Raw genomic sequence first — 15,653 nt, 5'->3', positions numbered from 1 at the left:
TTATAGTTATTATTTACTTGGTCAACAACCCCAATCTGGCAGTCTTCAAAACATAAACAGCGTCATAACTACAGACACACGTGACTCGGCGCGTTTCTCCAGACGCGATATCTTATCTCGACTGTTTGATATCCAAACAGGGGCAAGACGTCACCGACATCTCCATCAAAGAAAAAAAAGTCCAGGCCGCAAAGATATTCGAAACGGAGCTATTCCCAAGGCGATTAGAGATCGAGTTAGGCCATTTGGCTCTGACTTGACTCTTTGCGTCTCAGTCAACCAAACTACCGGTCAATAGACTACCCCGCTACGAAACGGGTCTGATATTGTCCTGTATCGATCGAGGTTACCGATATTCGTCTCTGAAATCTAGCTACACTACCGAGTATCCAGCCTCATGGCTTCTTCATCCCGCCCACCACTGTCGCTTCGGCGGCATTCCTCCATCCGGCATCTTAGACAGCCCGAACATGACGACTTGGCTCAGTCGTTGAATCAACTCAACATCTCCACTTCGCCCGGCCGAGCTCCGTCCCGCCTTGCCTCCGAACCTGCCTCTCCCTTCCGTCCATCGGGCCGCCGTACTTCACAGTCACCAGCACCAAATGCCCGAGCACCTTCACGGAGCCCCTCCCAGGACCCCTCTTTGGGCACGCCTACCCTCCTGCGGAAAGCCTCCATGAACTCATTGCGCTCTTCTAATGGAATCGGGCCTGGTTCAACTTCGAGACGTTCTAGCGTGGCACATGTCATGTCACCGACACGCAGGGCGTCATATCAAGAAAAGATTCGGCCGACATCTCGTTCCATTGCTCATGACAACTTGAAAGCCGAATTACATGCACATCATGGCTCTATCACCACCCGTCCGACCCAAACGATTGTGGTGCTAAACGACGCTGTCTACGGCCACCGTTTCTCCCGACCCCGAACTTCTCGTGCCGCCCTCGGTACTATTGTTGAACGGCCTGAGCGGATAAGAGCTGCAGTGTTGGGTGTGTCCGCAGCCTATGTGCGCTTGGGCGGTAGGCATTGTGAAGGTGAATACCCACTCCACCCGGGAAGGGAGGCAGAGCATCTCCAAGGGATCCCTTTCCGGATACACAAGACGGATCGCACTCTTTCTCTTCTTTCACCAGCCGTAGTCAATGTGCATGGAGCGAGATGGATGGAAGAGTTGAAGACAATGTGTGAGGCGGCCGAATCGAAGCTTGCATTGGGTGGAAAGGAACTCCAAAGACCCGAGATGAATCGGGGGACTGACAAGTCTCCCGAGAACTTTCATGAAGGGGACTTGTACCTCTGCTCGGAATCTCTCAATGCTATGGAAGGCGCCCTCGGGGCTGTTTGTGAAGCCGTCGACACAGTATTTGGTCCGGGCCCGCGCCGTGCTTTCGTAGGCGTTCGACCCCCGGGTCATCACTGTTCTGCTTCTCATCCTTCTGGTTTCTGTTGGGTCAATAATGTCCATGTTGGTATCATGCACGCAGCTCTCGAGCACGGGCTCACGCATGCTGCTATCATCGACTTTGACCTTCACCATGGCGATGGATCTCAGGCTATTACATGGCAGCATAATACTCGAGCGAACAACGCTGCCAAGAATGCAGCAGCGTGGAAAAAGTCGTCAATCGGCTACTTCAGCTTACACGACATCAACTCGTACCCGTGTGAAATGGGCGATGAAGAAAAGGTTAGGAGCGCCAGTATCTGTATCGACAACGCACACGGCCAAACGGTTTGGAACGTCCACCTCGAACCATGGAAGTCAGAAGAGGATTTTTGGAAACTCTACGAAACGAGATATACCGTCCTCTTGGAAAAGGTTAGAAACTACTTCAAAAATCAGGCAGAGCGATTGAGGGAATCTAAAGAGCCACCCAAGGCTGCAATTTTCCTGTCTGCTGGGTTTGATGCCAGCGAGTGGGAGGGTGAAGGCATGCAACGCCACAAGGTCAATGTTCCGACCGAATTTTATGCGCGTATTGCCCAAGACGTTGTCAAGCTCGCAGCTGAAGAAGGCCTCCACGTTGACGGCCGCGTTATCAGTGTATTGGAAGGTGGCTACAGTGACCGAGCTTTATGTTCTGGCATTATGAGCCACCTCAGTGGACTGGCTGGTGATCAGACAAGCGAGCAATCATCAGACAGCGCCGGCTCTTTTGGAGTCGACATGGCTCAGACGTCACCAAGCACGGTACCGCATGGCTTTGAGCAAAAATCAGCATTGGACTCCATCCATGCTTACGACCCGTCATGGTGGTCGACTTCAAACATGGAGGAGCTCGAGATTCTAATGGGCGACCCCAATGCTGCCGCTTCCAAATACCCGCAATATGTCACCCTTCCATCCTACTTTGCTCCGACACAGGCGTCAACGGCTAAGTCCTCAGATCCTACGAAGATGCAGCGTAGCTTGTCCAAGTTAGGCTCGGCCACGCCCAGGTTTCCATCGCCACCACCACCAGAAGTCCCCTGGGCGGTTGCAACTCACGAATTAAGCAAACTCCTTATCCCCTCCACACGCGAAACTGGTAGTTGCAAGCCTGAGGATCTGAACGCAGAAGCAAGCAGGGTCAGACGTGACCGGCAATCAATATTGATGGGAATCGACCCTCGCCCTCCGCCCAAGGCTTCTACTTCACGTCCAACATCGCGAATGTCTCTGCGCGAGAGACGAGCCAAGCCAGCACCACCCTCTGAGCCAACCATCGACAAGCCACCTAAAGGTCGCAGAAGCACGATGGGCCCCACTACTGTCGCTTCAGAAAAGGTAAGTCATATAATAATAGTATGTACTGAATTCAAGCTAACTTCCTTGAAGGCGGTTGCCCGTGGCGTTCCCTCACAAACAAACAGTGATGAACCAGGAGTGAGGAGGTCCAGCCGGCGTCTTAGCGAGATCCCGGTGTCTCTCACTTCACGGCTATCTTCTCCTGAGGCAGTCCTGCCCGAAGCTGATGAATATGCTCATACGGTGCCCAACTCTCCCGCGGCTACAACGGCCACAACGGCAGCTCCAAACGGCGACTTGCAAGTCAAGAAAACTCGGAATCCCGCTGTTCCTCGCAAAGAGCCTGCACCCAAAGTACCCCGGCCTACCAAGAAAGCCACAACGGCAACCGGTCCTTCACGTCCAGCTTCTGCCGCCCAAAAAGCCAAGTCACCAGAGCGAGCTCCAAAGAATGGCACAGCGGGCGATGATGTTGACAACATCACTTCTGGGATGAGGAAGATTCGTATCAACTTGATCACTCAGTCCCAAAAGGCTGCCAAAGCACGTGCTCTCCTTGAAGCTGAGAAAGCCAACGGCAGTGTCTCTGCTATCGACCAGGCTAAGCCTGTCGAAACGCCATCTACCGCTGCGCATCCATCAAAAGCCCAGTCCGATGACCCGAACACGGTTATTGTGTCTACTGAGGCTTACAACCACTCTCCTGCGCAGTCGTTGTCAATCAACCCTACACCACCCACCACTGCTTCGTCCAGTGGCATTGCCACTCCTTTGCAGGGTCAGGGTCCATTCAAGCCTTCTGGGTATGTTTCTCGGCTGGCCTCTCCTCCGCTGAGTTCGCCACCCATTCCCTCGGTTTCTGTCCATCCCAGCGCAGAAGCAGGCGATGTCTTTATTCCCTATCAGCCCGAAGGTCCTACACCCAAGCCCATCACTCAGAACGAGCCATTGAAATGGCTCCCTCCTAATGTGCCGACTTCTTCTACACAAACACCTGCCACGACACCCAGTCCAATCAAGAAGAATAAACTCTTCCAGTACGCTTCTTCTTCTGGGATTCCTTTTGCACCCCGCACCGGACATCAGGCAAAAGGTGCCGCTACTACCAAGCCCGCGGGGCCCGAGATGAAGTAGGAGGCCAACCTCCCACATTCTGCCAAGGAGATCCATGAAACACCTCAACCCTAAAAACGATACTAAAATTTTCTATGCCTTGGTTTTCCAAGATACGGATAGCTGGCTGCCTGTTTTGTGACAGCACTATTTTCGGAAGCAAAATACAGTTCAGAGTTGATGATACCCAGGCACCACCACGCTTCTTTCATTTCCTTGTATAGAATCCCAATTGTTTCACAACCTTGTCCGTCCCTGGATATGTAGTCTTCTTCACGATACCCTTTTCCTTTCTATTCTCGAATTAGATTTCGCTTTATAGTTCTAGTTGTGTTTAATCTATGACTTAATGGCCGTCTATGTGTTCTAAACCATCGTCTTCATATGGCTCTCATGGGAAGTTCTTGCGGAACTCGCTCAAAGGCACACTGACTTCTTCGACGACCGCTTTCTCTGACCCTTTGATGCAGGTGTGGGATGACCTCTTCAGAGTCCACACTTCCTTGACGCCCAGACTCTCAAGATAAGTGATTGTGCGAGCGTAGTTGGTAGCGACTTGAGCAATACCATGACTGTCGTCTGAGAAAGTAAACTTGCCGCCCATTTTGATCCATTCCTGTGTCGAGTCAGTATTAAATACCATCGTTAATTGAGTCATCGTACCTCAGCAATTTGTCTACCGGGGTATGGCTCTGCAAGGCCTTTTCGCAACGCAGCACTGTTGACCTCAAGCCAGCCATCCTGCTCCTTTGCAAGTGTCAAGTTCCTCAGCACGCGGTCCCAAGCGCCCTTCCACTGCCTGAGATCCCTTTCAGGATCTTCACTCATTAATCTAATGAGATCAAAATGGCCCACTACTCGTGGCTTGAGCTCCGTGAGCATCTCATACTGTAGATCGTAGTAATCTTCGTAAAGTGACTCTTCCGTCCCCTGGCTGCTTTTTCCCTGTGCAGTCAGGAAAATCTCCTTGGAGTAGTCGATTGGCATGTTGTGAACGTAGTGCACTGAGCCAATGAAGTAGTCGACGATGGGGTGCTCTGCCAGTCTGCGAACATGTGTTGCGCAGCTAGACCGGATGAACTCGGCTTCAAAGCCAATGAGGATGTGAATCTGTGAGGCATACTTGTGCCGTAGACGCTGTGCCTCGACGAGATATGACTCATGGCGAGGTGGGAGGGCCTCCAGCGCGGCTTGAGGGTTTTCGAGCTAAGAAAGAGCATGTAAGATATCTGCTATCAAGGATGAAATGTTTGGTTAATAGATACCTCTTCAGGATACAGATCACGCAAGTCGTATCTTGGCATGTGCTCTGTGAAACCAATGGTCTTGTAACCAATGGAGACAGCTTGCTTTACAATCTCCTCGAGTTGATCTTTGGCATGGCCCGGGCAGAATTCGCCCGAGTGGGAGTGCATTGTGAACGCCATTGTTGATGTTTGTGTAGTGCTGATTCCTGTCCCCTGGCCTGGCTGGCGGGGTTTGGGTAGGGTAGATTGACGCTTATATGTGTGAGAGATCAAGAGAGATCAGAAGCGTCAAGCTCAACAGGCAATGGCTTCTCCCGAGTTATACCGAGGCTCAAACTGACCAGGTATTCCAATTCCAATCGCATGAGATGGGGCTTAAAGACTCACCGAACCTAAGTTGAAACTTACTGGGTGGTATAGCTCCAAGTTTAATAGTGTACCGCGGTCATCGGACTCATCAAGTAAATTACAAAGTCTCCACATTTCCAACTTATTTTGTTCCAAGAGCCTTGCTTCCCAGGCTTTTATGATAGAAGATAACAATAAAGACGTGTTCAAGATTATCAATAACTTGTAATGTAATACTTTGCTCTGATAAGTTCCCTGGATATATACCGAAATCATGATAGATCGCTTTCTTTCCAACGCCATGCCTTTCCCAAGTATAAGAATGCAATACAAATACAATACAAGATAAAACAAAATTCACCCTCTTATCTATCCTCATGATTTTATGTCATTATATGAGTATACACCAGGCGCCATGCTGATGTATCTGACGCCTCCTGATCCTTCACTGTTGTCGGCCGTCGTTTGCGATACGCCGGTCGGTCTCGCAGCTTTTCCTTCGTCTTGCACGATATAGATACCGTAGGTTTGGTTTCCTAAAGCCCCCTGACTCCATCCAAGATGGAAGGTCTTTCGGCGCAGACATCGCGCCAGGTCATCATCTTCCATCCATTCGGATCCGTCTGGGAGGCGCCACCACAAGGACGAGTCTGCGAGGAGACTTGCCTGAGCGGCGATGCTTCCAGGGCTTTTTGGCAAAGTACCACGCGGTGCTGTACGAAGGGATAATAATCCAAACAAAAGTGTGAATGCGAGTAGGCCAATCAAAACAAACGTTTGCACATTGCCCTGCATCAAACGTGGGATAACATAGTCGACATGTGCTGGGATGATTGGTTGAGAACCATCACGAATACGTAGCTTGTTGGCCAAGGGGCGTCGTATCAATTCCCCGTTGATGGCTTGCGCAGCTAGAATTCCATGAAGTTGGCGGATTGCCTGGGAAACGGAATTTTGTCTCTCAGGCATAACAATGCGTTCTAGTGCAATTGATAGCCTTGAGAGCACTAGAGTGCGGAAGAAGCTGTCGAGTCCTGCCAACTTTTTGTCATCAACACCAACATCATCAAGTGCTTCATAAACGCTCGTGATGTCTGCTTTAACCTTTGACGGCTGCTCACTCGATGCATTGACGATGGGGATTTCGTTTGTGTTGATGTATAAATCCTCGGTGCGAAACGTTGTATCAACGGTAACCTCAACAAGTGATTGATTGCACATCATGACAGATATCAAACCATCACTAGCACAGCTGCCCCAAACATACTGGATTGGGTATGAGGAAGGAAGCTGCAAGCAGGATGAAGCAACAAGTGCAGTGCGAGATTGGTCCCCCTCACATATGGGTTTCTTTTTTGACCCCCTCAAAGGTACACATTGCAAATCTGCGCCCTCGCCCTGGTCATAAGATACGGTCTCGCAATTGAGTTTACTTCTCAGGCCAGGAACTTTAGCCACGAGCTCGGTATTTGGGAGTGGCCACTCGCGGGGGTGGCTCACTAAAGAAACCTCTGGAAGGGCCACGTCTTCCCAAGTCCATCTCGGGTACTTGGGTGTCTGCCGTATAATGACCTGGTCGATTATGTCGCTGTCAACGGCGGCACTCAACGATTTGCTCGTAGAGACAAATTGTGTCTCGGGCTGGAGTTCAAGGTTGGCCGTTTGCGCAACTTGGGAAACGGCAAATAGTCCAGCAGTAAAGATTGGCATTGACCAGCCGAGTAGGGCCGTACATTTTGCAAGAAACACTGCCCAGTCCTGGGTCTTCATAGATTTTCCAACCGTATGGAGACCAAATTCGTTCATATAAGATAATCCCAGAGACTCCTGAAATCGATGCTTGGTAGTAGTGAGCTTCAAAAACGGGGCCAGGCGCCGGTTGTCGATGTCGATACGAGTCCAGAATACAGCGATAGCAGTAAAGATGATGGTAGGTAAGCATGTCCAGACGATGAAGATGCTGTCGTCGACTTTCAAGCCTTCGCCTTCGCCCTTCAACCCAAAGATTACACAAATTCCAACAATCAACGCAACAGAGGCAAAGATGCTGATGGTCTTGGTGCGGGTGCTCTGGGTCCATGGTTGATAAGTTGCAATTGTTTCTGGCGATACATTGGGGGGGTTCATACAAAGAGGACCACTGCCTCCACCGTGCTGTCTCAGCTGAAAAATCTCTTCCGGTCGACGTCCGGGTTGCGTGAGTTCTGCCGTATACCATGATCCTGCAAGTCTGGCAGCAACAGTGTCCATGTTTGCGTGTCCCGTACTCGACAGTCGGGTGAGAAATTGGTGGCTGCTTGAGAGAAGCGTCGCAGTTCCAGCCGGGGAAGTGGGATCTCGTGGTGCGATTCCACGAGGTGAGGGAGCATGGTACAGCATGGGAAGAAGAGCCATAGAGATAACGAGAAAGGTGCCTGCCATGGCATGGAGGATACCTACTCGGGCACGGAGTAAAGAAGTGCCATCAACGTGGATCTCAGCATGAAAGACAGCAGTTGAGAGAACGATCTGAGCGCGAAGAAGGAATTTGATGGAAATGGCTGCAACAACAAGATGATGGCGATTTTGGAATGCTGTGTTTAGTGCTTGGAAACTCCCAAGGCTGTGATAGTCTAGTAAAATAGTCCGGTGACTTTGCTTGCGTCGAGTTTCGTCAACCGTCGTTGGTTTGCGGTCGAGAACAATCCACGGCATATACAACAACGCCTGAGCTTCAACTCTTGCCCATAGTATAGCCACGATTGAAACAACTACATAAATGTTAGAACTTGCATAAAAAAAGATCGCAGCCACACATAGTAATGGTCTTGGCGATAACTTACCTACAACAGGCCCAAAAGTCCAGAGACCCTTGAGGTTGCTGACGACATCTTTTTGAGAGAGCCACCACATCACTACTTCGCCGATCACACCCAGCATTATGCACATGCCCATGAAGACACTGGCAACTCTTCGACGCAACCACCAGGGTCTCCAGCCATTGTTGAACGGAACTTCGGTTGGTTCAACAACATCAGTGCTTCGAAAACTTGTATCGCCTGGTGTATGAGGTGGAGTGTCAAAATAAGGCGTCTCAAGGACCATCTCCATCATGTTAGGGGCTTTTGTCGAGTATCGAGGATCAGTTGCGCCTGACATGCGCTGCGAGTAGAAGCCATCGCTGACTGGAGAGTTAAGGTACTGGTTTTCCTGCGATGGCGGATAGTAAGGACTGAGCGGGAATCCAGCACTGGAGGGGCTGTTGAGAGACTGAAAGCTTTGAGGACTTGCTGGGCTGCGGCTGCGCGGACTTGAAGGACCAGGCGATACCCTCGCAACAGGCGGCGATAGAAGAGGCGGGGAAATTAATTGTGACGTGGAGTTTGCAGGTTGTGTTGAAGGTTGTCGGGCATAAGTGAAGCCAGATGATGATGTATACCTCGAGTCGTCGTATGGCCCAACGACGATCTTGTCGTCGTGATCGGCATTAGATGAATAGATACCCATGCTGTTCCATGGCGTTGCCATGTCTTGCCACTAAGACAAGTAATTAAGAGGTTAAGAGAGCGGGAGAGAGACAGTTAGAGTGGTTTGGGTAAAGCCAGACCAGAGGTCTCAAGGCATCGTCCGAATGGTAGGCTACCTCTAGGCTCCTTGTAAATGAGTGATGGTGATGGTTACTGGAATTGCAAAATGAGTGACAGTGTAAAAGAGCGTGTTTGTTTAACAAAAAGAACGGACGAGGCAATCAAGGCCAGAATTAGAGATATGTCAAGTAGAAGAAGGGAAGGAGCGGATGTCAAAAACGTCAAAAGCAAGGACGTCAGATTTGTGTAGTAATGTACAACCGTGCGGAAGGAACGAGGGAAGGAGAGCATCAACCCATATCAATTAACTTAGTACCAAGAAGGCCCACGCCGCACCACTTTGAATTCTTTTACTCCTGGACGATATACGACAAGCTTCGCAGCAATAATTAATGCATTGCCCATCTTCAAACTCAACCTAGGCGCCGCGTCTTGGTGCTATCTTTGTCAATAGTCTGCATCGACCCCTGAGCAGAAAGTGAGGGCGAGAGAGAGAGATGCCCCTCCCCACCAATACTACCAGGAGCACAAACATAGCATGAACATGCCATACACAAGAGGAGCAATGCAACTCTAATCTCAGCCGCCCAAAGAATAATTTAGCAATACGCAAGGTAATAATATGGCGAGAAACGAAAGCTGACAGGTTCGGCAAGGGATACTTTCTCAGCTCACTTTTGCTCTTTAACTCGACACCTCCATCTTTACTCAACTGAATCAACAGCTCGAGGGTTACCGCCATCAACTACAGCCCACCGTTATAAGCCCGTTGTTACCTGACCTAACGACGGGATCTACACAAACTAGCATCTCGAGAAGAATCACACAATCGACCCTAGACGGACTTACTTGAAGTGGCCCGGCCTGGTCTGTGCCTACCTAATTACCAGTTCCTCCCCTCTTTCTAATTTAGCTGCTCCGCCACCTATACTACAGTGCGGTACAATAGCTCAGCAGACAAAATCATAGCCAAGTCCAACAAAGTCGAGACCTCACGCGTTCTAGATGGGTGTAGATTTCATGCTGCTCGGCCACGCTTGACTGCTTTCCCTCTATATCTCGTTTTTCTTTCTCACTCGCATTTACGGGTACCATTAATAGCTTTTCCACGCCACGCGCCAACACCTTCAAGACAACCTCTAATGAACGCAATCTAGTATTTAACAAGTTAGTACGGCTATACGGATAGATAGAGAAGGAAACATAAAAAGAAAAAGAAAAAAGTCTTCGTCATTCCCCTCGCACGGGACGTGACTCGACAAGGAGTACTGCGTCAAGTGTCAAAACGTTACAAGGACTCGCATGGTCCCAATTCGTGTTTGTCTTCAACTCAAGCTGAGTTTGCTTGGCCTGCCCACTTCCCGAGTCCAAGACGAGGCAAGAACAACTTCGTGGAGGGTCAATTGCGATGAACGAGTGTGTGTGTGTCCCAAGACATAAATCAACCCCTGTCTCTAGCCCCCAGTCTCCGAGCGCCGCACCGTTGGCGCCGTCGCCATAGCGTGGTCGACCACCAAGGTCTAATGCAGGGGAAATTACTCTGACAAGAAAGTCGACCACCACCTGCGGGACACCCCGTTGCACATGTCTCAGCAGAAATATACATACGTCCTCACTGAAGTTTTGTAGGCTATTGCATGCCGTTGGTCAACGAGAGCTAAATATGTACGCTATCACATAGGTGCAGCCAATAGTTGCCCCATCTATTCAAGGAAGATCACAAACAAGGGACATGCAGTATGCAGATAATTATCTCGGTCAAGCCCGTACTCACAACACAATGGAGCTCGGCACATCAGCCTTATCAAGACTTCAATGTAACCACTTGACACACCAAGTTGGTAAAAACTCCGCTGATAGAAGAAACATGTCACATCACGAAACTCAGAAAATAGCGAATCAAAGGAATTCTCACTGATAAGAGTTGAGGTTTGACAATAACACAGGTGAGCTTGCAGAGACACTTTGTTCACGAGTATCCATTGTCTTTTTAATTGAATTTGTTTGGTTTCTAATGTCTTTGAAAAGTCTTAAAAAAGTACCACCAACATAACTCTGTTCTCAAAAGATGAGGGTATACAAGCCATAGGGCGAGGACACCAAACATAGTCCTCCAATATACAAGCTGACATGTATCCTGGCATCCAGAACCCGTTCTTCCACCATCGTGTGTCTTGTCCTGCCCCAAAACGCCTGTCTAGATAGCCAAGCTTTTCACTTTTCCATTTATCCCTTGCCATCCCATTCCACCTCTTCTTACATACACAACAGTCCAATTCTTCCACGACAAGATACAAAAAACAATGAAAAGAGAAAAGAAATAGTAAAGGCATTAATAAAAAAGGATGGGCCAGGTCGCCAGGATGGAGCCGAAGGAATGAGTAAAAAGTACGTGGGGGCTCTACCCCTTGGGAGGCGTTAGGCGTAATGGGTAAATGATGTAGGGCCGGGCTGGGCTGGGGAAGCCTACCGGCCAGCAAGTCTATAATGAAGAGCAAGGCGCATACCGCATCGTCGTCTCAACATGATGAAGGAAGAGCATGGTAAATGAACGTTTCGAGTTAAAGGCTCATGCGGAACGGTTTTCGTAGTAGCAAGCTGCAGTGGTTGGTAGGTGTCGTCGTCACAATTCACCTGAAGGGTATCGAAGTTTTAAAAAAGAAAAGTGGTGCACTGGTGAAAAGGTATAGATTTTTTTTTTTTTGGGGGGGGGGGGGGGTTGTTAAATGTTTGGGCATCATCAGCTTGATCAGTTCCATCCAAGAGAGTTCTCGGCAGCTACAGGAGCGGAGATGAAAGCTGTGCGGGCAGAGTTGCCCATGCCACTGCGTCCACTACCATGGCTGTCACGGCCACCAGGTCGAGCTGGCGCTTGTTCACCCTGAGGACCCTGTGCACCGTAGTTGGAGAAATCACGGCTCATGAGAGCGCCACCCATGAGAGCAGGGCTACCGTTACCATTGTACTGCATCTCGGAAGATCGCTGGCTGCTGCCAATGGAGCTGGCACGGCGGTGACCCAGTTGCTTCTTGCGCTTGTATCGGCGGGCAACCAGGAACATGGCAGCACCGTACATGACGCTGAGTCCGACAGCACCAACAGCAATACCAGCGGTAGTAGCCTTCTGCTTAGCAGTCTTGTCACCCTCGCCACTGTTACCGAAACCATCGTTGCCGCCAAGGCCACTGTCGTCAGAGTCGCCGGTGTCAGAGCTAGCACCGTTATCAGTGTTACCAAAGATGTCGATCTTGTTGTTGATGACGGAGGTCAGGTTGCGGACAATCTCAAGATCGTTGTTGTACAAGAGAGAGTTGGGTGTCATGAGATCAGCCTGGAGACTGTCAAGCATGTTCTCAGGGTAGTGGATCTTGGCCAGGGCAGTAATGTAGCCCCATTGAGACTGAGTATCCATGGGAATAATCTTTTCGATCAGGATACGGTCCTTGCTAAAGCCACCAGCATCAGCAAGACCCTTGGGAAGGTACTTGAAAAGCTGGGCAGCCGCGACGGTGTTTCGGGCAAGGAACTTGTAGTTGAAGGGGAAGAGGAAACCGATTTGAATGGAACGAGAACCCTCAGGAATAGGCTTGTTGGGGTCGTTAGGCAGGATGACACGGGGAATGTTGGCAGGGAGCCCTGTGGATGTAGAAGTCTCGGTGGCCTGGGTGGGAGCAGCGGGGATAGAGGTGGGCTCGAACATAATGGTGGTAGGCAACCAGTTGTTGGTATTGGTGAGAGTAGCAGTAGGTCGAATGCTAGTGACGGGCTCGGCAGCTGTGGGAACAAGGGTGGTAGGAACGGGCTCGGGCTGGGTCTGAGGCTGAGTCTCAGTCTCGACAGGAGGCTGAGAGGTGGGCTGGATTGTAGGCTGAACTTCAGAGACAGTTGGGACAGCCGCAGAAGTCTGTTGAATATCAGTTGCGACAGGTGCGCTCTCAGTTTCGACTCCAGTGGCAGGGCTGGTAGGCTCCTCAGTAGCAGTGCCGTTGGTTTCATCACCAGTTTGAGTAGCAGGGAGCTCAGTGGGAACTGAGTCGGTAGCAGTGTCAATAGGCTCGGTGGCAGGCTCAGTTGCATTTCCAGTGGGTTCCTCTGAGGCGGCACCGGTAGCTGTGGGAGCAACAGTAGGGGCCTCAGTAACATCCTCGGTGGGCTCGGGAGCACCAGTAGTCTCAGGCTCGCCAGTAGGAGCAGGTTGAGTCTCAGTGCCATTGGCAGGCTGGGTCTCGGTACCGTTGACAGGTTCGGTGGTGGGTACAGGAAGCTCAGTCTCAGCAGGTTCAGTTCCAACGCCGGAGGTTGCATCAGGAAGTGTCACATTAGGTGACTCGGTGGGATCAATCAACTTGGTGTTGGGGTCGACGAATGATGTGAGATCTGGCAGACCAGTCTGGGACTCCTCAGGGGCAAGTGTCGTGGGAATAGCAGGAGACACAGTGACGGGGCTTGAAAGCTCGGGCAGGATGGAGGTAACGTCAGTGATATCCGTAGGGATGGGCAGAAGGTCAGTCTCATCAAGCGGGAGCGTGGGCTCAGGAAGGATACTGGTGGGGATAAGCTCAGGAAGACCAGTGGTCTCAGGGTTGGTCACAGGAGCGCCGGAGACAGTTTGTTCGGAACCGGTCTCTTCACCAGCAGCGGATGTAGGCTCAATACCAGGAGCTGCTGTCTCCTCGGGCGATGTGGTCTTGACGTCGGATGGGTCAACGGGGAGGAGAGAGCTGAGAAGGGTCTCGACAGGATCCAGCAGACCACCCTCGGATGTCTGAGCAGTGCCTGGGGCAGCAGTAGGCTCGTCGCTTGGAGGGCTCACAGTGGGGAGAGTCTGGTCATCAGTCTGAGGCTTGCTCTCCTGGCGCTGGGGCTCCTTTGTGGGAGTTCCAGTCTCTTCTGGCAGAGGCTCGGATTGGGTCTGATCAGGCTGAGGGTCCTTAGTCTCGGTCTCGGCAGGAACAGGGAGAATTGAGGACAACAGTGTCTCGACGGGATCAAGGAGGCCTTCCTTGGTCGTAGGTGCGGGCTTCTCAACCGAGGGGCTCTTAGTCTCGGTGTCAGCGGGCTGAACAGTCTCCGTCTCGACAGGGGCTGGCTGAGTCTCAGCAGGAGCTGGCTGGGTCTCGGCGGGAGCTGGCTGGGTCTCCTCCTTCGGCTTGGTAGTCTCAGTGTTCACAGCCTTGGGCTGCGTGGTCTTAGACTCAGCAGGGACAGGAAGGAGGGAAGACAAGAGGGTCTCAACGGGATCAAGGAGGCCCTTCTTGGTTGTTGAGACAACAGCAGGCTTAGTCTCGACTGGAGACTCAGTCTTGGTCTCAATAACCGTCTTCTTGCTGGGAGTGCTAGCAGGTTGCTCAACCTTGGGTTCCGTGGTCTTGACGGGAGCAGGTTCCTCAGTCTTTGAGTCGACAGGCTTTTCCTTGGGAGTGTTTACAGACTCGGGCTCCTTTACAGCAGGCGCTGTTGTTGCCGCGAGCTTGGTTTCCTCCTTGGGGGCTTCGGTGGTGACGGCGGGCTCCTCAGTTTCAACAACAGTCTCGGTCTCAACGGGGGCAGCTGATGTTTCCTCCTTAGGCGCAGCAGCTGATGTCTTTGCTGGCTGGGTGGACTTTACGGCGGTCTTGCTGGTGACAATACCGCTGGGAGCAAGAAGAATACCGGTATCGGTTTCGATAGGAGCATCGGTGGCTTCGGCGGGTTCAGTTGTCTCAGGTTCCTCAATAGCCATGCTTGTTGTTGTCGGTTGAAGAACGAGCGCTGGTGGAGCGCTGGCACTGGGGCCAGGGCGCTTGAGGCCTAGGGGGATAGTGGGATCGAAGTTGATACCACTCTCTTTGTCTCCTGTGCTAGCCTTATCATCGTTGTTGTTGCTGAAGAGGCGATCAAGAAACGAGTTTTGAGGGTCTCGCTTCTCGAGGTCGGGAACGACCTGGTTTTCTGGCACTGCAGGAGCGGCGGCAGCATTGTTCACGACTTCTCTCTTGACTTGTCGAGGGTAGTAAATGCGTGGTCGGTTGGCCTCGACAACGGACGAAGAGGCAAGAGCCAAAGCCAGGACGAAGGACTTTACGTGCATTTTCGGTTTTGGTAATTAATATGTTCGGGTGTATACTGGACCTGTTGTTAGATGAATGGAATTGTCGTCAATGTCGTCAAACTCACTGTCAGGGTTTGGTTTGCAGCGAATGTACTTGACGAATGTCAACGAGTGTGATCTACCTCGTTTGTTAGTAGTCGTTCGGGGGGGTTGAGCAATACGGTCGTCGGTCATTTAATGTCGGCCTCGTTCCTTCAATCCATCCATCTGCCGATAACCATCGAGACCAAATCGTATATAAAATTTGGACTCACATATAGTTTGCGTAGAGCGTATGTATGCGATTCAAAAACAATTCAAAAGAGTGACAGACGAAATATCGTCAAATGATTCGAAACAGGCGCGTGTCGTTCAGTGATGATCCGTAACGGCTTTCCTCGATTCGGGTTCGATGTCTGGACGGACAGTCGAGTTGATTAATGGTGAGATTAAATCAATCGTTGCGTCGACATTTGCTTATTGAATTGCTAGAACCTCCTGAGGTCCTACTGGAAGCCAGACTCGGGGTGAGTAAAGGAGGGTAAGTCGTAAACGTGTCTCGCGAGGGATCGGCT

At 50.9% G+C, this 15,653-nt stretch overlaps 4 protein-coding genes across 4 annotated transcripts; 1 reads left to right on the top strand and 3 right to left on the bottom strand.

Moving 5' to 3' along the window:
• Window positions 1–397: 397 nt before the first annotated feature.
• FGSG_05636 (uncharacterized protein) lies at window positions 398–3,868 on the top strand (the record flags this gene model as incomplete). Its single annotated transcript, XM_011325898.1, has 2 exons — window positions 398–2,773; window positions 2,810–3,868. 2 exons carry the CDS (start codon window positions 398–400, stop codon window positions 3,866–3,868), a joined length of 3,435 nt encoding a protein of 1,144 aa, XP_011324200.1.
• A 370-nt stretch (window positions 3,869–4,238) lies between these two features.
• FGSG_05635 (uncharacterized protein) lies at window positions 4,239–5,274 on the bottom strand (the record flags this gene model as incomplete). The annotated part of the gene is made up of 3 exons (XM_011325897.1): window positions 4,239–4,463; window positions 4,511–5,053; window positions 5,113–5,274. The coding sequence occupies 3 exons, from the start codon at window positions 5,272–5,274 to the stop codon at window positions 4,239–4,241; spliced, it is 930 nt and encodes a 309-aa protein (XP_011324199.1).
• A 543-nt stretch (window positions 5,275–5,817) lies between these two features.
• On the bottom strand, window positions 5,818–8,949 carry FGSG_05634 (uncharacterized protein; the record flags this gene model as incomplete). The annotated part of the gene is made up of 2 exons (XM_011325896.1): window positions 5,818–8,192; window positions 8,265–8,949. 2 exons carry the CDS (start codon window positions 8,947–8,949, stop codon window positions 5,818–5,820), a joined length of 3,060 nt encoding a protein of 1,019 aa, XP_011324198.1.
• Window positions 8,950–11,005: 2,056 nt separating this feature from the next.
• Window positions 11,006–15,078, bottom strand: FGSG_05633 (uncharacterized protein; the record flags this gene model as incomplete). Its single annotated transcript, XM_011325895.1, has 1 exon — window positions 11,006–15,078. The coding sequence occupies one exon, from the start codon at window positions 15,076–15,078 to the stop codon at window positions 11,758–11,760; it is 3,321 nt and encodes a 1,106-aa protein (XP_011324197.1). The 3' UTR covers window positions 11,006–11,757.
• Window positions 15,079–15,653: the final 575 nt, after the last annotated feature.

Source organism: Fusarium graminearum, chromosome 3 (genome assembly GCF_000240135.3).
Source record: "Fusarium graminearum PH-1 chromosome 3, whole genome shotgun sequence".
Taxonomy (NCBI): domain Eukaryota; kingdom Fungi; phylum Ascomycota; class Sordariomycetes; order Hypocreales; family Nectriaceae; genus Fusarium; species Fusarium graminearum.
Note: the sequence above shows the minus strand (reverse complement) of the source record. Positions and strands in the feature narration are given on the sequence as shown.